General features: G+C 43.0%; 1 protein-coding gene across 1 annotated transcript in view; it reads left to right on the forward strand.

The window, feature by feature from the left end:
* Positions 1-23,994, forward strand: part of cngb1a (cyclic nucleotide gated channel subunit beta 1a) — a 200,550-nt gene that overhangs the window by 154,432 nt on the left and 22,124 nt on the right. The window contains exons 25-31 of the mRNA XM_060924320.1: positions 4,743-4,951; positions 5,142-5,192; positions 15,863-15,949; positions 16,096-16,160; positions 19,120-19,242; positions 19,353-19,494; positions 19,581-19,740. Of these exons, the coding sequence (XP_060780303.1) occupies positions 4,743-4,951; positions 5,142-5,192; positions 15,863-15,949; positions 16,096-16,160; positions 19,120-19,242; positions 19,353-19,494; positions 19,581-19,740 (837 nt within the window). The remainder of the gene's footprint in view (positions 1-4,742; positions 4,952-5,141; positions 5,193-15,862; positions 15,950-16,095; positions 16,161-19,119; positions 19,243-19,352; positions 19,495-19,580; positions 19,741-23,994) is intronic.

The following is a 23,994-nucleotide window of genomic DNA, read 5'->3' on the forward strand; positions in this document are numbered from 1 at the left end:
CCGGTTTATTAGAGGGTTCAGCTCAATTGCTGCTCCCTTGACAGCACTACTCAAGAAGGGACCAAAGTGCCTTCAGTGGAACACCTCGGCAGAAGAAGCATTTTGTTGCCTTAAACAAGCCTTTACCTCTGCTCCCATCTTACAGCATCCTGATCCTTCCAAGCCCTTCACCCTGGAGGTAGATGCTTCTGACAAGGGAGTAGGGCAGTCCTATCCCAACATTTCAGGGAGAAACAGGAACTTCAACCAGTAGCCTTCTTTTCTAAGAAACGGTCATCAGCAGAAAGGAATTATGATGTGGAGAATCAGGAGCTTGAAGAATGGCGACACTGGCTAGAAGGTACCAATCACTCATTCGTAATCCTAACAGACCAGAAAAAGCTAGAATGTCTCAAGAAAACCAAGCAGTTAAACCCTCGCGAGGCCAGATTGTGTTTATTTATTGTACAGCACTTTGGAAACCTTTGTGTTTATTTAAACTGTGCTTTATAAATTGATTTGATTGATTTTCTTCACAAGGTTTAATTTCACCATTTCTTCCCACCCTGGCTCCAAGAATACTAAGGCTGATGCCCTCTCGCAAATCTTTGCTCCCACTCACCAGGACTCCACTATCCATCCCATCCTCCTACCGGTATCTCAGTGCTTTCTACAGTCCATCACTCGGGACCTAGACAGAGAAATCAGGAACCCTTAACCTCAACAACTTCCCAACAGTCTTCCACCTGGTTTACTATGTGTGCCCAACCCTGTCAGAAGTAGACTCATCACATGGGCTCATGCATCACCCGTCACAGGACACCCGGGCAGCCAACGCACCCATCAGATGCTTAGGAACAAGTATTGTTGGGAGAACATGCTCACAGAGATCAACCAGTTCATCGCCTCATGCTCTGTCTGTGCACAAGCCAAAGTACCCAGAACTCCACCCGTTAATAAACTCTGTCCTCTCCCTGTTCCTCAGGGACCCTGGTCCCACATAGCCATAGATTTCATTACCAACCTCCCTCCCTCACAAGGTAACACCACCATTATGGTAACCATCAGCCGCTGTCAAAAAGCTGTCAAACTCATTCCCTTACCTGGCATCCCCACTGCAGCCCAAATGGCAGAAATATTATTCCAGCAGATTTTTCGTTACTATGGTCTCCCTGAAGATATTGCAAGCAATCAGGGCTCTCAGTTCATTTCTGGAGGGGCTTCATGGAAAAACTAGGGGCTTCAGTAAGCCTTACATCTGTATACCACCCTCAGTCTAACGGACAAGTCAAATCAAATCAAGTTTATTTGTATAGCGCTTTTAACAATAAACATTGTCGCAAAGCAGCTTTACTGAATTTGAACGACTTAAAACATGAGCTAATTTTATCCCTAATCTATCCCCAATGAGCAAGCCTGTGGCGACGGTGGCAAGGAAAAACTCCCTCAGACGACATGAGGAAGAAACCTCGAGAGGAACCAGACTCAAAAGGGAACCCATCCTCATTTGGGCAACAACAGACAGCCTGACTATAATATTAACAGTTTTAACAGGTATAACCCTCAACTGTCCTCATGGGGCTGTCCTTCATAGGAGCGGTGTGATAAAACTCTGACCAGACACAGGGCACCAGGATGGATCAAGCAGGTCCGAGGGGCAGAAGAGGCCAGCATCTCAATCCCAGGATCAACATGTAACTCAGAGGGACAGATGGGGGGGGGGGGGAAGAGAGAGAGAAAGAAAACACAGGCTCTTAGGTATGCCCTAAAAATGACAAGTATTAAATCTGTGTGGTAGACTCACAGAGACGAGAGTCTTTACATCAGGCATAACACACAACAATGGCATGTTAATATGGTAAAAAATATCATGACCTGCTCTGGCTGGATGCTTGATTGGGTGATGGGAGCACAGTCCTCAGCAATGATGAGATGCAGATGGGACCCTTAGGGCTAGCCAAGACAATTCAGTTACATTTCACCGGGTCTGGGACATGCGACATAATGTCTGACGGCCGATTCCCTGCAGGCTACGATAGCCAGTCGAGGTCTCCACCCTCTCCACCAAAAGATTTCCTGTTGACTCCATGTAACTCAGAGGGACAGATTTGGGGTGGGGGGGAGGGAAAGAAAACACAGGTTGTTAGGTATGCCCAATGTCACCTGAATAAGTAGGAGCAGTATACATATTGCACCGAGTACAAGCAGGGACTCCGGCAACTAACTATGACAGCATAACTAAAAGGAGAGAGCCAGAAGGTAACACAGGCATGAGGGAGCCCCGGGACATAAAGCAGCCAGCTACTACACCGTCAACAAACTCGAGTGAGCAAGCGAGTGGGGACTGACAGCATCCATACATCCCAGTTTACCAACACCATTAACAAAAGGCTTGACTAAACAGATATGTTTTCAGCCTAGACTTAAATGCTGAGACTGTGTCTGATTCCCGAACACTACTTGGAAGGCTGTTCCATAACTGTGGGGCTTTGTAAGAAAAGGCTCTGCCCCCTGATGTAGCCTTCACTATACGAGGTACCAGCAGATAGCCTGCACCTTTTGATCTAAGTAGGCGTGGCGGGTCATAGAGGAGCAGAAGTTCACTCAGGTACTGTGGTGCGAGACCATTTAGTGCTTTAAAGGTCAATAGTAGTATTTTATAATCAATACGAAATTTGATTGGGAGCCAATGCAGTGTGGATAAGACAGGAGTGATGTGGTCATATTTTCTAGTTCTAGTAAGGACTCTTGCTGCTGCATTTTGAACTAACTGGAGCTTGTTTATGCACTTATTGGAACATCCAGACAGTAAGGCATTACAATAATCCAACCTGGAGGTAACGAAAGCATGGACTAATTTTTCTGCATCATGCAATGACATTAAATTTCTTATCTTTGCAATATTTCTGAGATGAAAGAAAGCTATCCGGGTGATGTTATCAATGTGAGTTTCGAATGAAAGACTGGGGTCAATAATCACTCCGAGATCTTTTACTGCTGCACGTGAAGAAACAGAAAGGCCATCCAGAGTTACTGTGTAATCAGAAAACTTACTTCTAGCTGTATGTGGTCCTAGTACAAGTACTTCAGTCTTGTCAGAGTTAAGCAGAAGGAAATTAATAAGCATCCAGTGTCTAATGTCCTTAACACATTCCTCAATTCTATTAAGCTGGTGTCTCTCATCAGGTTTTGCAGAGACATACAACTGTGTGTCATCATCATAACAGTGGAAACTAATACAATGTTTACGAATAATATCGCCTAGAGGTAACATATATAGAGAAAAAAGCAGTGGACCCAAGACAGAACCTTGTGGAACACCAAACTTTACCTCGGTACGTCTAGAAATATCACCATTTATATCAACATACTGATAACGATCAGTTAGATAAGACCTGAGCCAGGAGAGGGCCGTTCCCTTAACTCCCACAACATTTTCTAGTCTATCCAGAAGAATGGAATGATCAATGGTATCAAATGCTGCACTAAGGTCAAGCAACACAAGTAGCGAGACACAGCCCTGATCAGATGCCAACAGTAGGTCGTTTACTACTTTAACCAGTGCTGTCTCTGTGCTATGATGAGGTCTAAATCCTGACTGATACATTTCATGGATGTTATTCCTATCTAAATATGAGCATAACTGCTGTGCCACAGCTTTTTCAAGGATCTTGGAGATAAAGGGGAGGTTTGATATTGGCCGATAATTGGACAGCTGACAGGGATCAAGGTCAGGTTTTTTAATCAGGGGTTTGATAACTGCTAGTTTAAAGGATTTGGGTACATAGCCAATAACCAACCAATAGCCAACAAGTCAAGAGAGCCAACCAAGAAATCGGCTGTTTCTTGAGGATCTTCTGCATGCGCAACCAGGGGGACTGGGCATGCTTCCTTCCATGGGCCGAGCATGCACAAAATTCCCTCAAGCACTCTGCAATCCAACTAACACCATTTCAGTGCATACTCAGCTACCAGTCACCCCTGTTTCCCTGGGATGACACTCCCAGCCAAGTTCAAGCCGTCGAAGAGTGGTTCTCGCGCAGCCAGGCAGCATGGGAGGAGGTTCACTAATGGATTGAAACGATCAATGCCAAGTACAAGAAATATGCAGATAAGCACAGAGCAGACACCCCAGCATACAACCCAGATGACAGAGTTTGGTTAGCCACAAGAAACCTCAGAGAACCCAACTCCTGCAAGAAACTCCAGCCATGATATATCGGGCCTTTTAAAGTGCTGGGCCACATCATTGAAGTTTCATACAGTCTCATCAGTTCATACCAAGCCTTGTTGTTTCTGACTGTCTTTTGTTATTCTGACTCTTGCTTCTCTCTTTCCCATTTACGCTCTTTCTTTCCCCCTTATCATTGTTTGCCAATTGCCCGACCCTCATTTCTTCTACTACTCTGATTCTCGTCTCATCTTTTGGCTTCGTCACTGTTTGCTCCTCGTTACTCTTCTGTGCATACATCTGGAAGTGCCTGCACCATGACACAAAGCAAAAGGCGGTCGAACAAAATATTAGACTGTGTGACTTTTTTTTTTTTTGGGGGCCAGTCTACAGTCTATTCCACAGAATATTATAGTATACTCTACAGATGATGATGATTATTATTATTATTATTAGTAGTAGTAGTAGTAGTAGTAGTCATAGTAGTAGTGCTTGTTATATTAAGACATTCACAAGAAATAAAGAGTAGGTGGAATTGCTGTTGTCTGGCTCATAATGACTTTGAATTTGTCTGTTTTTTTCCTCTGGGCAGATATGACCTATGTGGTGTGGTTGTTTTTCGTGATGTGTGCATGGAACTATAACGTTTGGCTGATCCCGGTGCGCTGGGCATTCCCATACCAAACTCCAGAGAACATCCACCTGTGGCTGCTAGCTGACTACTTATGTGACACTGTCTACATCCTGGACATTGTGGTCTTCCAGCCCAGGCTACAGTTTGTCCGTGGGGGAGATATAGTGGTGTGTAGAATGAGAAGGATAAACACATGCATGAGATTTCACAGTTTTAGAGTAAACAATGCACTTGTATTCAGATAATGCACACAAACAAGACCATCCAGGAAATCCTATTAAAACTCAGCATCATTTCAAAAAATTATATGGTTTTTATTAATAAATGCATCTCTGGATGTACATAATTGTGTTTCAGTGTGATAAAAAGGATATGAGAGAACAGTACATGAAAACAGAACGATTTAAGGTGAGTACCAGAGCAGCAGCCTTGAAAGGAACATTTTGCCAAAAAAAGGAAAAAAAAACATTACAAAATGAACTCTTACCCTAACTGTAGTGGATTGACAAAAAAGTATGTGGTGTCTCCAGTTAGTTTCTTTAATTTCCACTGGAGCTATACAGTTAATGTAATGAACACATACTGGAAATCTGTGTCACCCAAAATAAATACCTTAAATACACGACAAAGGCGGCAATGTGCCCCCATACCCTTATGACCAGGATGTTTTGGACAAAATCCCTTCATCAGCTGTCCCTTCACAATGCTTCATTCAGAACACCCTCCTTCCTCATTTGATTTGATTCAACAATACAAAATAAATTACACTTATATACAGTACTGTGCAAAAGTCTTAGACACGTAAAGAAATGCAATCAACCAAAAATGGCTTAAAATAATTAAATGAAAGGTCTCAACATAAAAAAAAATACAAAAACAGCAGTAAGCCATAACATTTGAAACAAAGTCAATATCTGGTGTGAGACGACCCTTTGCTTTAAAAAAAAAAAAATGGTAGTCAGGTACTCCGGTATAATGAGTGCAGTTTTATAAGGAAATCAGCTGGAGGTTTTAATGAGCATCTTGCAGAACCAGCCACAGTTCTCCTGGACACTTTGACTGTCACACTTGCTTCTTCATTTTGCAGCAAAATCCAATAGCCTTCATTATGTTTTCTTTTTTAATCTGAAAAGTGCTGTCTTATGTAATATGCTGCTCAGACACAAACTTTTCTGTAACATTTAATTTTGTGCTGGAAAATGAACATTTGGAACTCTAAAATGTTTTTGTACTGACTCGATAATGTAGAAGTCATAAAATAGAAATCTATAACAAAGTTTGTCTTAAAAAAATAAGGTGCCTAAGACTTTTGCACAGTACTGTATATTTACACAAGGCTTTAAGTGTAACAGTTTTTCAGTCCATGAGAAATAGAAAAAAATTAACAGCCTGTAGATCACAATCAGACCTCTAAAAAGATGGAAAGACTGTGCCAAAGATCTACAGTGGTGCTTGAAAGTTTGTGAACCCTTTAGAATTTTCTATATTTCTGCATAAATATGACCTAAAACATCATCAGATTTTCATACAAGTCCTAAAAGTAGATAAAGAGAACGTCATTTATTTATTGAGGAAAATGATCCAATATTACATATCTGTGAGTGGCAAAAGTATGTGAACCTCTAGGATTAGCAGTTAATTTGAAGGTGAAATTAGAGTCAGGTGTTTTCAATCAATGGGATGACAATCAGGTGTGAGTGGGCACCCTGTTTTATTTAAAGAACAGGGATCTATCAAAGTCTGATCTTCACAACACGTTTGTTGAAGTGTATCATGGCACGAACAAAGGAAATTTCTGAGGACCTCAGAAAAAGCGTCGTTGATGCTCATCAGGCTGGAAAAGGTTACAAAACCATCTCTAAAGAGTTTGGACTCCACCAATCCACAGTCAGACAGATTGTGTACAAATGGAGGAAATTCAAGACCACTGTTACCATCCCCAGGAGTGGTCGATCAACAAAGATCCCTCCAAGGACAAGGTGTGTAATAGTCGGCGAGGTCACAAAGGACCCCAGAGTAACTTCTAAGCAACTGAAGGTCTCTCACATTGGCTAATGTTAATGTTCATGAGTCCACCACGAGGAGAACACTGAACAACAATGGTGTGCATGGCAGGGTTGCAAGGAGAAATCCACTGCTCTCCAAAAAGAACATTGCTGCTTGTCTGCAGTTTGCTACAGATCATGTGAACAAGCCAGAAGACTATTGGAAAAATGTTTTGTGAATGGATGAGACCAAATAGAACTTTTTGGTTTAAATGAGAAACATTATGTTTGGAGAAAGGAAAACACTGCATTCCAGCATAAGAACCTTATCCCATCTGCAAAACATGGTGGTGGTAGTATCATGGTTTGGGCCTGTTTTGCTGCATCTGGGCCAGGACAGCTTGCCATCATTGATGGAACAATGAATTCTGAATTATACCAGTGAATTCTAAAGGAAAATGTCAGGACATCTGTCCATGAACTGAATCTCAAGAGAAGGTGGGTCATGCAGTAAGACAACGACCCTAAGCACACAAGTTGTTCTACCAAAGATTGGTTAAAGAAGAATAAAGTTATTGTTTTGGAATGGCCAAGTCAAAGTCCTGACCTTAATCCAACTGAAATGTTGTGGAAGGACCTGAAGCGAGCAGTTCATGTGAGGAAACCCAACAACATCCCAGAGTTGAAGCTGTTCTGTATAGAAGAATGGGCTAAAATTCCTCCAAGCCGGTGTGCAGGACTGATCAACAGTTCCCGGAAACATTTAGTTGCAGTTATTGCTGCACAAGGGGATCACACCAGATACTGAAAGCAAAAGTTCACATACTTCTGCCACCCACAGATGCGTAATATTGGATCATTTTCCTCAATAAATAAATGACCAAGTATGATATTTTTGTCTCATTTGTTTAACTGGGTTCTCTTTATCTACTTGTAGGACTTGTGTAAAAATCTGATGATGTCATATTTATGCAGAAATATAGAAAATTCTAAAGCGTTCACAAACTTTCAAGCATCACTGTAAAGCGCTTTTGCCACAGTTTCATTTGGTACCAGGAGGCAGCAGACCATGAAAAATGGCATCTGAACCACAACCATGGCTGAGCTTTGTGAGAAAAACAGATTAAAGAATATGCTGAAAAAAGACGCCAAAGGCAACTTAGAGTTCCCCATCATCAGACTTAGAGTTAGTTTGAGTTAGTCTAAAAACTTTGTGGATTTTGAAGTCATTTTAAATATCACTATTTTGAATGAGATTAATTTCAAAGAATATGTGATGATTTCAGGGTATATCTAAAAAAGGTGTATATTTAAGTTATTCCATGAAATCAATCCATACATGAGCTGATAGCCAATGAGGCATGTAGTACTGAGTTGGCTATAAGCTATGTACGATGAGATTGAGTGGAATAACTTTTATTATATCCACATTCACTGGATTTTGAGAAATAGAGCATTTTTATTTTTATTATTTGCAAATGCGATAAATAAAAACTTTATACAAAACATCCAACAAAATCATTTCTGCTTAGAATATAAAGAAACCTGCGAAATGACAGTAACACTTTGTGAAAAATGCTATAATAATAGTTCTTGAAAAATGAAAAATATGTTCTTACAATCAAATACTTTTATTCCATATTTTCTTGCTTTGTTTTGTATTTTTTGGGGTTTTGTTTTCGAATAGAGTTTTTATTTTTTCCTCGGTTGGTTCAGCAACACACTTCACCATTTTATTTTGTTTTTTTTACTCACTAGCTGATAGCCTAGTAGAAGAGTCGCGTTTGTCCGTCCCTAGGCACACATATAGCCGTGGGACTCTTTGACATTGGCAACACTTTTTTCTGGAAGTTAAACCCGGCACACGCTAAGAAGCTACATGACCTCGGCCTACTCCGGCGGCCCGCTTTGACATCGACCCCCACTACTGCTGCACACCTGCAGTGGAAGTGCCATAGGCGGTGCGAGAGGAGGCAGAAGCGGGGGTATCCGGGCCAGGCTAATGGCTAATCCACACAAGCCATCTATACCGTCCATCGTACTCACCAATGTATGCTCCTTGGATAACAAACTGGACTATATACACCTTTTGAGCAGCAGCAGGCTGTGAGAGAGTGCTGTGTTTTTGTGTTCACGGAAACATGGCTCAACGATAGCATACCGGACTCCGCCGTCCAGCTTGACCGGCTAACATTGTTACCGAGCAGACAGAGCCCTCATTGAAGGAGATGAGACCCACGGCGGTGGGGTCTGTGTTTACATCAGGGATGCTTGGTGTCAGGACGCTGTGGTAGTTTGCAGACACTGTTCACCCCTTGTGGAGTTTATGATCAAGTGCCGGCCCTTCTATCTACCGAGGGAGTTTTCTGCCATCCTGCTTGTTGCAGTTTACATTCCTCCCAGCTGCAACAACAATGATGGGGACAAGGCACTGAGTGAACTGTACTGCACCATCAGTGACCAAGAGAAAGCCCATCCAGAGGCACTTCTCATCATAGCTGGAGATTTCAACCACGCAAACCTCAAAACAGTGTTTCCTCAGTTACATCAACACATTGAGTGCGTTTACATGCACAGAGAGAAAATCGAATTTCTGCTGTTGCTCTACTGAAATCGAAGTTCTAAATGCCATGGATACACCTTAGCTAGGCTGAAATTGAATCGAACTTGATTTCTCGTAATCGAGCTACACGACCTAGATTATGCGATTTTTGCCGAGCTACTTAGTGCATGTATACCCTATCGAGCTACGTAGTCGAGCTACTTACTTCAGCACTGCCCCTTCCGGAAGTGACGAGTGATGAGACCACAAGTGGGAAACACGACAGCCACGGTCGGCATGACAACAGTAGTAGCGAGCAGCAGAAGAGGTCAGGAGGAACAAATGAAGAAGAGAAAATGGTGAGCAGAAACGTGCACTTCTGGAGCAATGAGGAGACAGAGTTCATGCTCATTCAGCTTAAGGAGTTGAATATATTAAAATTCATGGACGGGAGAAAAACATGCAATGGAGAACACGGAACTTATAACTTTGTTTACACTCCTGAATAGCTCTTCATGACGACAACCGGAAGTGTACCAACACAATGGGGCGTGTAGCGCCACCTGTGGCTCGGGTGCACAATGTACCTCACACAATAGCTCGATTTCCTTGTGTGCATGTAGGATTGGATTTCTCTGGCACCCCTGCTGGGACCCTTTGCTCGATTACCGACAGCAGCTCGATTTGGATGTGCATGTAAACGTACTGATTGACTTTGCAACATGGGGAAACAACACACTGGACCTGGTTTACATAACACTGAGAAGAGCATACAAGGCCTCACCCCTCCCCCATCTCGGTGCTTCAGACCACAACACTGTTATGCTAATTAGATTAGATTAGATAAAACTTTATTGATCCCTTTGGGCAGGTTCCCTCAGGGAAATTAAGATTCCAGCAGTATCATTCCAGATAAACAGAGAAAAGAAATAGAGAAAACTACTAGATAAATTAAAATAAATTAAGTATTTACATATACAAATATAAAAATAAGATATGGGGAAGAGAGGAAGGGGGGAGGGAGGGAAGGAGGGGGGAAAAAGGTGGGGAGAAGGGGGGCGGCGGCAGCGGCAGGAGAGATATTGCACTTTATATTGCACATTATATTGCACATTGTCTGGTATTGCTTATTGTTAGGCTAGGCTACTGCTTCTTCCCATCCTCTGTCCTCCTGTTACCCCTCCTCCCCCCCCAGAGAGGAGTTGTACAGTCTGATGATGTGAGGATCAAAGGAGTTTTTAAGTCTGTTCGTCCTGCACTTGGGAAGGAGCATTCTGTCACTGAACAGGCTCCTCTGGTTGCTGATGACGGTGTGCAGAGGGTGACTGGCATCATCCATGATGTTCAATAGTTTGTCCATAGACCTCTTCTCTGCCACAGCCACCAGAGAGTCCAGCTTCATGCCGACCACAGAGCCGGCCCGCCTGATCAGTTTGTCCAGCCTGGATGTGTCCTTGGATGTGCTGCCCCCCCAGCACACCACGGTGTAAAACAGGACACTGGCGACCACAGACTGATAGAACATCCACAGGAGTTTCCTGCAGATGTTAAAGGACCGCAGCCTCCTAAGGAAGTATAGCCTGCTCTGTCCCTTCCTGTATAAGTGTTGCAAGTCCAGTCCAGCTTGCTGTCCAGCCACAGCCCAAGTTACTTGTAGGAATCCACAGCCTCCACCTCGACTCCCTCGATTAGAACTGGTCGTGACCTTGGTCTGGACCTCCCAAAGTCAATGACCAGCTCCTTGGTCTTCGAGGTGTTGAGCTGCTGATGGTTCCTGTTGCACCACACAGCAAAGTCCCTCACCAGGCTCCTATACTCCTCCTCTCTGTCGTCACTGATACACCCAACGATGGCTGTGTCATCGGCAAACTTCTGAATGTGACACAGCTCCGAGTTGTAGCAGAAGTCCGCGGTGTACAGGGTGAAGAGAAGAGGGGCCAGCACCATGCCCTGGGGTACTCCGGTGCTGCTAATCACAGTGTCAGACGTGATGTCCTTCAGCCTGATGTACTGCGGCCTGTCAGTGAGGTAGCTGGAGATCCAGGTGACCAGGCAGGGGTCACCTGGATCTCCTGTTCAGTTTGTCCTGTAGCAAATGGGGGCTGGATGGTGTTGAAGGCACTCGAAGTCCAAGAAGAGGATCCTCACTGTGCCATTTCCCTTATCCAGATGCGAGTGGGCTCGGTAGAGGATGGCGTCTTCCACACCGACACCTGCCCGGTACGCAAACTGCAGACAGTCCTGGGCATGTTGTACCTGGGGTCTGAGGAGGCTGAGGAAGTCAAGTCAAGTTTTTGTATAGCGCTTTTAACAATAAACATTGTTGCAAAGCAGCTTTACAGAATTTGAACAACTTAAAACATGAGCTAATTTTATCCCTAATCTATCCCCAATGAGCAAGCCTGTGGCGATGGTGGCAAGGAAAAACTCCCTCAGATGACATGAGGAAGAAACCTCAAGAGGAACCAGACTCAAAAGGGAACCCATCCTCATTTGGGCAACAACAGACAGCCTGACTATAATATTAACAGTTTTAACATGAGGACAGTTTCGTTGATGTTATAACTCTTCATTGATGGAAACTTGAGTGCAAAACTGTTCATGATAACTGCAGTCCTAAAGTTAGCAAGACAACTGTAGTCCTCAGCCATTAAAGTCCAGAGCATCCTCCAGGTATAACCCTCAACTGTCCTCATGGGGCCATCCTTCACAGGAGCGGTGCGATAAAACTTTGACCAGACACAGGGCACCAGGATGGATCAAGCAGGTCCGAGGGGCAGAAGAGGCCAGCATCTCAATCCCAGGACCAACATGTAACTCAGAGGGACAGATTGGGGGGGGAAGAGAGAGAGAAAGAAAACACATGTTGTTAGGTATGCCCTAAAGATGACAAGTATTAAATCTGTGTGGTAGGCTCGCAGAGACGAGATTCTTTACATCAGGCATAACACACAACAATGGCATGTTAATATGGTAAAAAATATATCATGACCTGCTCTGGCTGGATGCTTGATTGGGTGATGGGAGCACACTCCTCAGCAATGATGAGATGCAGATGGGACCCTTAGGGCTGGCCAAGACAATTCAGTTACATTTCACCGGGTCTGGACATGCGACAGAAAGTCTGACGGCCGATTCCCTGCAGGCTATGATAGCCAGTTGAGGTCTCCACCCTCTCCACCAAAAGATTTCCTGTTGACTCCATGTAACTCAGAGGGACAGATTTGGGGTGGGGGGGGGAAGAAAACACAGGTTGTTAGGTATGCCCAATGTCACCTGAATAAGTAGGAGCAGTATACATATTGCACCGAGTACAAGCAGGGACTCCAGCAACTAACTATGACAGCATAACTAAAAGGAGAGAGCCAGAAGGTAACACAGGCATGAGGGAGCCCTGGGACATAAAGCAGCCAGCCACTACACCGTCAACAAACTCGAGTGAGCAAGCGAGTGGGGACTGACAGCATCCATACATCCCAGTTTACCAAAACACTCTATGTCTGAGGACCCTCTAGATCTACAAGAAGAGACGCTCCAACGTCTTCATCAGATGTGAAGTGAATGCCACTGGTCGGAAGTTGTTCAGCTCACTGGGCTGATTCTTTTTGGGAACTGGAACGATACATGATGTCTTCCAGAGGGTGGGCACTCTCCCCAGCTGCAGGCTGAGGTTGAAGATGTGTTGGAGTGGTTCACCCAGTTCAGCAGCACAGGTCTTCAGTAGTCGGGGACACACCATGTCCAGGCCTGCTTCCTCAATGCCAGCATGCAGGCCGAAGGTCAAAGTCACCAGACCGGTCCAAAAGCAGGTACAGGTGTGGCCAGAGGGTGCTTCCTCAGCACTTCAGGACTGCTTTAACATCACAGACTGGGATGTCCGTGATATCAGTGCATTTACAGCCTACATTAGTAAATGCATTGATGATGTCATGGACATTAAGACCATCGCAGTATGGGCCAACCAGAAACCATGGCTGAGCAGGTGATGAGGCTGGTCTGAGATCAGCAAGAGCCAACTTGTCCCGTGGCATCAGACTAGCAAAGAGGCAGTACAGCAGCAGGATAACCCATCATTTCACTGACAGCAGAGACACAAGGAGCCTGTGGCAGGGTATACAGACCATCATGGACTATAAACTTCAACCATAGACCTGTGACAAGGACATCACTCTGCTGAACAGTCTAAACAACTTCTTTGGACGGTTTGAAGCTGAAAACAGCATGCCTGCACAGAAGACGCCACCCCTTCCGGATGACCAGGTGCTGGCCCTGTCTCCAGCCAGTGTGAGATCCCTCTCCAGGATCAACACCCGCAGAGCTGTAGGACCTGACAACATTCCAGGTCGTATGCTAAAGGACTGTGCAAAGGAGCTCACAGATGTCCTCACAGACATCAACACCTCCCTGAGCCAAGCTGTTGTCCCCACCTGCTTCAAGAGCACTACCATCATCCCTGTTCCAAAGAAGGCCTCTCCATCCTGCTTCAATGACTACCGCCCTATGGCACTGACCCCCATCATTATGAAGTGCTTTGAGCGGTTAGTCATGCAGCACATCAAATCCATCCTCCCTCCCTTCATGGACCCGTACCAATTTGCATATCGGGCCAATCGGTCCACTGATGATGCAATCTCCACCGCTCTCCACTCAGCTCTCACTCACCTGGACACTAAGGACTCTTACATGCGGATGCTGTTCTAAGACTTTAGTTCAGCATTTAACACAATCATCCCCCAGCAGCTGATACAGAAACTGGACTGTCTAGAACTTAACACCTCCCTCTGCAACTGGTTGCTGGACTTCCTGACCAGAAGACCACAGGCAGTCCGGGTCAGCAGCAACACATCCAGCACCATCATACTGAACACAGGGGGCCCCCCAAGGATGTGTGCTCAGCCCCTTCTCTTCACCCTGCTGACCCACGACTGCACACCAACACACAACAGCAACCTCTTCATCAAGTTTGCGGATGACACGACTGTGGTGGGACTCATTAACAACAATGAGTCATACTACAGGGACGAGGTGAGTCAACTGGCTGCGTGGTGCAGAGACAACAATCTCTCTCTTAATGTGGAGAAGACAAAGGAGATGGTTGTCAACTTCCGGAGAGCCTCCACCCAGCATCCTCCACTGACCATCAATGGTGCCACTGTGGAGAGAGTGAGCAGCACCAAGTTCCTGGGTGTGTACCTCACCGAGGATCTCTCCTGGAGCAGCAACACTGTATCACTGGCCAAAAAAGCTCAGCAGTGCCTCTACTTCCTCTGCAGACTGAAAAGAGCTAGAGCACCAGTCCCTATCATGCACACCTTCTACCACAGAACCACCGAGAGCATCCTGACCAGCTGCATCACTGTGTGGTACGGCGGCTGTACTACATCCTGCCGGAAGACCCTGCGCTGCATAGTGAGAGCAGCTGAGAAGATCATTGGTGTCCCCCTACCCTCCCTTCAGGATATTTACAACCCACGCCTGGCCTGCAGAGCACTCAGCATTGCGGGCGACTCCACCCATCCCAACCACCATTTCTTCAGCCTCTTGCCTTCTGGGAGGAGAATAAGCAGCCTCCGAGCGAGAACCGGCAGACTGAGAGACAGCTTCATCCACCAAGCCGTCAGGATGCTGAACTCCCTCCCAGGCCAGTACCCCCTTCCCTTAATACACAAACCAAATGTCACCAGCCACTTTAACGAACTTTAACGAAATTCAATTGCACTATGTAAAAACTGTTTACAACACTGTTTACACTTTACACATCTTTTATCTTTGATAGACTTCACTGCTGTACTGTTTATACTGTCATATCTGCCATATTTATACTTGCACTGTAAATTCTGCTCATACTGTCATATTTATTTATTTATATTTATACTGATAATTGTTTATATCATGCTATATTGCCCTACTATACTGTCAGACTGCTGTTCCCATTTACATTGTTCATTCTGTTTATATTGTCATTCGTCACGTTTAAATTTATACCGTTAATTCTGTTCACACTGCCACATTTGCCATATTTATACTTTGTGTGTGTGTGTGTGTGTATATATATATATATATATAATATAATATTGTGTGTGTGTGTGTGTGTATATATATATATATATGTGTGTGTGTGTGTGTGTGTGTGTGTGTATACGTGTGTGTGTGTAATATATATATATATATATATATATATATATATATATATATATATATGTGTGTGTGTGTGTTTAAGTTTATATCTTTTACCTATATTTTATATTTCATGTTTATTACTGTTTGCACCACGAATAAGAGGGAAACGCAATTTCAGTTCTCTGTATGTCCTGCACATATGGCATTATTGATAATAAAGTTGACTTGAACTTGATTGCTCATATCCAGTGAATGTGGATAGAATAATTATGTTTATATCTTTAGTTTTAGGAGCACTTCACTGATCAACTAAATAAGGGGGAAATTGTGTAAATACATTTTTTGACAAACCTTTCCTTTAACATATTAAATCATGACATTTGCACACAACTATGTTTGTCCAGTGCTTGACTGATATCTGGATGTTTCAGATGGACATAATCAGTCTGTTTCCCCTGGACATTCTGTACTATTTCACAGGAGTTAAATCCATTCTGCGTTTCCCACGTATTTTAAAGGTAAAGCCAGCTCAAACATACACAACTTATGCTGCATTTAGATGCATACTCAACTAGGACTACAGAAGTTTGGTTAATAATTATACGTCTCTGATTGCCATAGAAATTATCTCAATATTAATATTCTTGCTCATTCTTTCTGTCAGTATATGGCATTCTTTGAATTTAACGACCGAATGGAGTCAGTGATGAAAAAAGCTTACATTTACAGGTAAGCCTGGGGTACATACCATATGATTAAAATGTGTGTGTAAATCTATGCATACAGTGTATATAGTATTTTATTCATCCTTAACATTGTGTTCTATTTGAAATGACCCACATCTTCCCCAACTGGAAAGTGTCTCCTAAACCAAAAAGCTGCCCCATTCCCTCTATCTTAAAATTTACAGTTCCACCTGCACACACTTGCTATCAAAAGGATCTGTTGCATTTCCAGGACTCTTTATTATTCCTAATAACTATGATAAAAAGATTATATATTGGGCAAATTTTATGGAACCACTAAAATGCAAGTTGTGGGGGGAAAAAGTTGAAGTCACTTAATATCTTCTTATTTAATCTTGATAACTACAACCCTATTTCCAATAAAGTTGGGACACTGTGTAAAATGTAAATAAAAACAGAATGTTATGATTTTCAAATCATGGAAATCCTCTTTTTCCTTGAAAATAGTACAACCCCAAATCATAAATAGTTGGGACGATATTTAAAATTAAAAATAAAAAATTTCAGTGATTTCTAAATTTACTTTGACTTGTATTTCATTGCAGACAGTATGAACCCAAGATATTTAATGTTTTGTCTCGTCAACTTCGTTTTGTTAATATACATCCATTCCTGCATTTCAGGTCTGCAACACATTCCAAAAAAAGTTGAGATGGGGCAATTTAGGGCTAGTAAGGAGATAAAACAATTAATGACATGATTTGGAACAGGTGATGTTAACAGGTGATTGTAATCATGATTTGGTACAAAATCAGAATCCAGGAACAGGCTAGTGTTTGAGAAGCAAAAATGGGCTGAGGATCTCCAGTTTGTCAACAAATGTATGAGAAAATTATTGAAATGTTTAAAAAAAAATTTTATTAAAAAGAAAAATATGAAGGAATTTGAATATTTCACCCTCTATGGTGCATAATATCATTAAACAATTCAAGGAATCTGGAGAAATTTGTGTGTAAAAGGCAAGGGTGTAAACCTAAGCTGAACACTCCATGATCTCCGATCCCTCAGACAGCACTGCATCAAGAACCGTCATTCATCTATAGCTGATATAACCACATGGGCTCAGGATTACTATGGCAAGCCTTTGTCATGATTGATTGATTGATTGATTGATTGATTGATTGATTGATTGATTGATTGATTGATTGATTTTTCAAATTGGAAATAAAAACTTTTAGAATTTTGAAATATTTAAAACAAGGAAAGTAAATGTTCAGTATCTTAAATAATAAATATTGTGGCAACTCACAGCTGCAGCAAGCTCACAGACACTTGACCCAGGCATAATGGAAAACAAAGCGCTCTTTATTTTTTAAAAGACTAGAGAAATGAGGGAGAAGAGGCTGTGGAAGAGGGAGAGCATGGCGATCACATCCCTCCCTGTACCCTGAGCCTACCATCCTTGAGGGCTTGGCCCAGAGGCCATAGCATCTTGACAGGCTGTCAGTGTTCCCGTGCTGCAGACAGAAGCGGGGGAGGCTGTCTAGGAGCATTCTCATTGTTCAATTGAGGTCATCTTCGTTATCCTTGATGTCAGCGAAGTGGCCTAGGCAGAGAATGAGGGAGGACATCAGTTAACATGCTCTGATGGAGCTGAAATAACCTGTGCTTGCGGCGGTGCCTCTTTATACTCCCTGAGCTGTTTGAGGAGGGCAGATCGGGGTGCTGATTAAGCCACTCCACCCGAGTGTGATTATTTGGCTCTGCCCTGTGGCCATGCTGCTCTCAGTGGTCCAAAACCTTGATGCTGATGTGGCACTGTCCCTTCGGCACCATTGGAGTGGTAGTGTGAGGAACAGCGTGCTGTTTAGGTGGGGGGATTCTTGGGCCGCATCACAATATTTAAAATTCTGCTCTGTTTCTAGGTTCTTATTTAAATGCAAGCAAATTTGTGATATTGACCATGTACAAAAGGTCACATTTTCCTCATGCCTAATCTTTGCTATTGAAGCATGTATTCAGATGACATGCCAATGATTTTGATCTAAAATGGATCATAAGCTTTTGCATAAACTTGTGCATTCCATGCCAGCTCGAGTGCACACTGTAATTAAAGCAAAAAGGGGACATAAAGACTAAAACTCTGAAATTCACGTAAATATTTCAAAGATTCTACTTTTCACTCAAGTTGTCAATATTATATACTCACCAGACACTTTATTAGGAACACCCAGCCACCTGCTATTTTATGCTGTTCTCTAATCAGCCAATCCTTTGACAGCAGTATAATGCATAAAATCATGCCGATACAAATCAAGAGGTTCCGTTAATGTTCACTTCAAACATCAAAATGCGAAAAATTGTGATCTCTGTGACTTTCACTGTGGCATGGGTGTTGGTGCCAGATGGACTGGTTTGAGTATTTCAGAAACTGATGATCTCATGGGGTTTTCACACACAACAGTCTCTAGAGTTTACACAGAATGGTGTGAAAAACAAAAAACACTGAATGAGTGACCGTTCTGTAGGTAGAAATGCCTTAAGAGGGGTCAGAGTCAAATGGCCAGATTGGTTCGAGCTGCCAGGAAGGCTATAGTAACTCATATAGAAAATCATTATAGTTTTAACATGAAGTCTGTTTTGTTGAAATTATAAACTGTTCTTTGATGGAGACTTGAGTGCAGAACTGTTCATGACAACTGCAGTCCTAAGTCAACTGTAGTCCTCAGCCATAAAATCATTACTGTAAGTGTCCAGAGCCATGTCCAGCCCAATGTCACCTAATGAGTAAGAACAGTATACATTTTGCACTGAGTGCAAGCAGGGACTCCAGCAAGACTAACTATGACAGCATAACTAAAAGGGGAGAGCCTGAAGGAAACACGGGCATGAGGGAGCCCTGGGACATAAAGCAGCCAGTCACTACACTGTCAACAAACCTGAGTGAATTAAAAGAGGGTGTTATTTTTGTGTCCTCTTCCGCTTATGTCTTTCTCTCTCAGAGTGATCCGGACCAGCCTGTACTTGCTCTACTCGCTGCACTGCAATGCCTGTCTGTTCTACTGGGGCTCTGATTATGAAGGCCTTGGCTCCACTAAATGGGTCTATGATGGCAGAGGCAACAGGTGACTCCTTGATCATGTGCTCCAAATTCTGTGTGATTATCTCCATACCATACAGAAAAACATGTGTGTTTGTGTGTGTATGTACGCATTTGTGTATTTTCATTATGCAGTTATATCCGCTGCTACTACTTTGCTGTAAAAACTCTGATCACTATCGGAGGTCTCCCAGATCCCACGACGGTCTTTGAAATCGTCTTTCAGCTGGTCAATTACTTTGTGGGTGTGTTCGCATTTTCGATTATGATTGGTCAGGTGGGTAAATAGAAAGGAGCTGCAATGCTACAGAATGATTTCAGACATCAAAAAATGTCACAAATAATGTCTTTGTGTGTGTATAGATGAGAGATGTTGTAGGAGCAGCTACTGCAGGTCAGGCATACTACAGGTCATGTGTGGACAGCACAGTAAAGTACATGACTGCCTATCGCATCCCACGTGAGGTTCAGAACAGAGTCAAGACCTGGTATGACTATACCTGGCAATCACAAGGCATGCTGGGTAAGAGAAAGTAAAATGGAGTTTAATATTTGTATATAATACAGAGTTGCGTCATGAAATTCAGCAGAAATTCATTCAAATTATACAAATGCAACATGGATTTATCATACTAGGATTCACACTGAGTAGAAAAAAAGAAAGTTTCAGTTTCTTAAAGGATCGGATAAAAAAAAAGATTTTCTCCTCACTTCAAAATGTAGCTGAGCAACATTTTGCTTCTTTACAGTTTACAGTATACTCAAGCTTTGTATACAGCGATCAGCCATAACATTATGACCACTGAGAGGTGAAGTGAATAACACTGATTATCTCGTTACGATGTCACCTGTCAAGGGGTGGACTATATTAGGTAGCAAGAGAACAGTGAGTTCTCGAAGTTGATGTGTTGGAAGAAGGAAAAATGGGCAAACGTAAGGATCTGAACAACTTTGACAAGGGCCAAATTACAACCCCGATTCCAAAAAAGTTGGGACAAAGTACAAATTGTAAATAAAAACGGTATGCAATAATTTACAAATCTCAAAAACTGATATTGTATTCACAATAGAACATAGACAACATATCAAATGTCGAAAGTGAGACATTTTGAAATTTCATGCCAAATATTGGCTCATTTGAAATTTCATGACAGCAACACATCTCAAAAAAGTTGGGACAGGGGCAATAAGAGGCTGGAAAAGTTAAAGGTACAAAAAAGGAACAGCTAGAGGAACAAATTGTAACTCATTAGGTCAATTGGCAATAGGTCATTAACATGACTGGGTATAAAAAGAGCATCTTGGAGTGGCAGCGGCTCTCGGAAGTAAAGATGGGAAGAGGATCACCAATCCCCCTAATTCTGCGCTGACAAATAGTGGAGCAATATCAGAAAGGAATTCGACAGTGTAAAATTGCAAAGAGTTTGAACATATCATCATCTACAGTGCATAATATCATCAAAAGGTTCAGAGAATCTGGAAGAATCTCTGTGCGTAAGGGTCAAGGCCGGAAAACCATACTGGGTGCCCGTGATCTTCAGGCCCTTAGACGGCACTGCATCACATACAGGCATGCTTCTTTATTGGAAATCACAAAATGGGCTCAGGAATATTTCCAGAGAACATTATCTGTGAACACAATTCACCGTGCCATCCGCCGTTGCCAGCTAAAACTCTGTAGTTCAAAGAAGCAGCCGTATCTAAACATGATCCAGAAGCGCAGACGTCTTCTCTGGGCCAAGGCTCATTTAAAATGGACTGTGGCAAAGTGGAAAACTGTTCTGTGGTCAGACGAATCAAAATTTGAAGTTCTTTATGGAAATCAGGGACACCGTGTCATTCGGACTAAAGAGGAGAAGGACGACCCAAGTTGTTATCAGCGCTCAGTTCAGAAGCCTGCATCTCTGATGGTATGGGGTTGCATTAGTGCATGTGGCATGGGCAGCTTACACATCTGGAAAGACACCATCAATGCTGAAAGGTAGATCCAGGTTCTAGAGCAACATATGCTCCCATCCAGATGACATCTCTTTCAGGGAAGACCTTGCATTTTCCAACATGACAATGCCAAACCACATACTGCATCAATTACAGCATCATGGCTGCGTAGAAGAAGGGTCCGGGTACTGAACTGGCCAGCCTGCAGTCCAGATCTTTCACCCATAGAAAACATTTGGCGCATCGTAAAACAGAAGATACGACAAAAAAGACCTAAGACAGTTGAGCAACTAGAATCCTACATTAGACAAGAATGGGTTAACATTCCTATCCCTAAACTTGAGCGACTTGTCTCCTCAGTCCCCAGACGTTTACAGACTGTTGTAGAGAGAAAAGGGGATGTCTCACAGTGGTAAACATGGCCTTGTCCCAACTTTTTTGAGATGTGGTGTTGTCATGAAATTTAAAAATCACTTAATTTTTCTCTTTAAATGATACATTTTCTCAGTTTAAACATTTGATATGTCATCTATGTTCTATTCTGAATAAAATATGGAATTTTGAAACTTCCACATCATTGCATTCCATTTTTATTTACAATTTGTACTTTGTCCCAACTTTTTTGGAATCGGGGTTGTACAATGACTAGATGACTGGATCTGAGCATCTCCAAAATGGCACATCTTGTGGGGGGTACCAGGTATGCAGTGGTTAGTACTGAGTTAAAAGTGAGCCAAGGAAGGACAACCAGTGAACCAGCGACAGGGTCATGGGTGTCGAAGGCTCATTGATTCTCATGGGGCATGAAAGCTACTTCGTATGATCCAATCCCACAAAGGAGCTACTGTAGCACAAACTGCTAAAAAAAAGTTAATGCTGGCACCTTTCTGTTTTAACCAGCATTCACTTTTGTTACAATGTATGTGTTGTACCTGGTGGGATTTGAGGGGTGCACCAGGATGTAAACACTGTTCTGAAGTTACCGGTAAAATGAGTTAAATGCACTACTGTGTGAGCGTCTTCATTTAATGATGTAAACAAGCATAAAACATGGTGGCAGCGGTAAATCTGAACACAACAACATAAATACTGTAAATGTCGGTTGAAGAAGTTGAAGTGAAGGAGGAAACTGAAGACACAGTTATACAACGGAAAAAGATGATGGATGCATTCGGTTTGAAACCCCCAGCCACATTGGATTGGAATTCCACATGCCTGGCGAAAACATGGAAGACGTGGAAAGATGAGTTTTCCCTGTATGTTGACATCACGTTAGCAGATTCTGACGACAAAACAAAGGTAAAAGTGTTCAAATTTGATAGGAGAAACAGGCAGAGAACTGGGAAAAATGTTGTGGACTACACTCAAGCAAGAGGAGCAGCGAGACGAAACATTAGACAAATTCATAGAGCTGTTCGACAAGCACTGTAACCCTAAACCAAATGAAACTGTGGAGAGGTACAGATTTTTCTCCAGAAACCAGAATGTTAATGAAACGATTGGTAAGTACGTTACTGACTTACAAGTACTTGCAGACACTTGCAACTTTGGGACTGCGAAAGACTCATTGATTAGGGATAGAATTGTGTGCGGAATCCACGATTCGCATGAGAGGGAGCGCTTGCTGCGCGAGGCAGATTTAACGCTGGAAAAAAAGCATCCAAATATGCAGAGCATCGGATCTCTCTAAGGAGAATGTGAAAACAATTGAGGGACAAGCAGGCGAAGAGGTGCATGCAGTTAAAAAAGTGTCAGAAGCACAGGGGGCAAGGCCGAAAGAAATAAAGAACTGTAAGTACTGTGGGAAACAACATGAATGGAAAAAAGATAGCTGTCCAGCTTATGGAAAAATCTGCAGTAAATGCAAGAAGTACAATCACTTTGCTTCCAAATGCAAAACGACAGATACACAGACTAAACGAATACACAGTGTAACAGAGGCAGAGGATGAGTATCAGGAACTACTTAGCCTTCACTCAGCTGGGCAGGAGAATACACAGGGGAGACAGCTGTTCACAACCATGCTGCTGGGGGAGAGGCCAGTAAGATTTCAGTTGGACTGTGGAGCGAGCTGCAATATTATTCCAATACACCTACTGAACCCAGATACAAAATTGGAGCAGACACAAGAAGTCCTTGTCATGTACAACAAGAGCACTTTGAAGCCTTTGGGCAAATGCAGGATAAAAATAAGAAATCCAAGAAACAGGAAATTGTACAGACTTGAATTCATGGTGATTGATGGACAATCATCTGTGCCATTGCTAGGGAACAAGGCAGTGCAGGGCATGGACCTAGTGAGAATACAGAGAGAAAATATCATGGCCATTGATGAGATTGTCCAACACACGGGCAGTGAAGGGGAAACATTGGAGAAGGAGCATATCAGGGAACAATATGCACAGGTGTTTGAGGGTGACAGCTGCCTGTCAGGGACATACGATCTGGAAGTGGATCCAAGCATAACGCCGGTAAAGCTACCAAAGCGGAGAGTTCCAGTAGCACTGATGAGCCCTCTAAAGGAGGAACTGGAAAGCCTGGTGGCAAGAGGAATTATTATGCCGGTTGAAAAGAGCACAGATTGGATCAGCAACATGGTCGTGGTTAAGAAACCATCAGGAAAACTGAGAATCTGCATTGATCCTAGACCCCTAAATAGAGCATTGAAAAGACAACGTTTTCCACTGCCGACTATTGATGATGTCCTGCCAGACCTAGCAAATGCAAGAGTATTCACAGTGTGTGATGTAAAGAATGGATTCTGGCATGTGAAACTGACAGAGCGTTCCAGCTACATGACAACATGCAACCCCTTTCGGAAGATACAGGTGGATGAGAA

Source organism: Neoarius graeffei, chromosome 6 (assembly GCF_027579695.1).
Source record: "Neoarius graeffei isolate fNeoGra1 chromosome 6, fNeoGra1.pri, whole genome shotgun sequence".
Taxonomy (NCBI): Eukaryota; Metazoa; Chordata; class Actinopteri; order Siluriformes; family Ariidae; genus Neoarius; species Neoarius graeffei.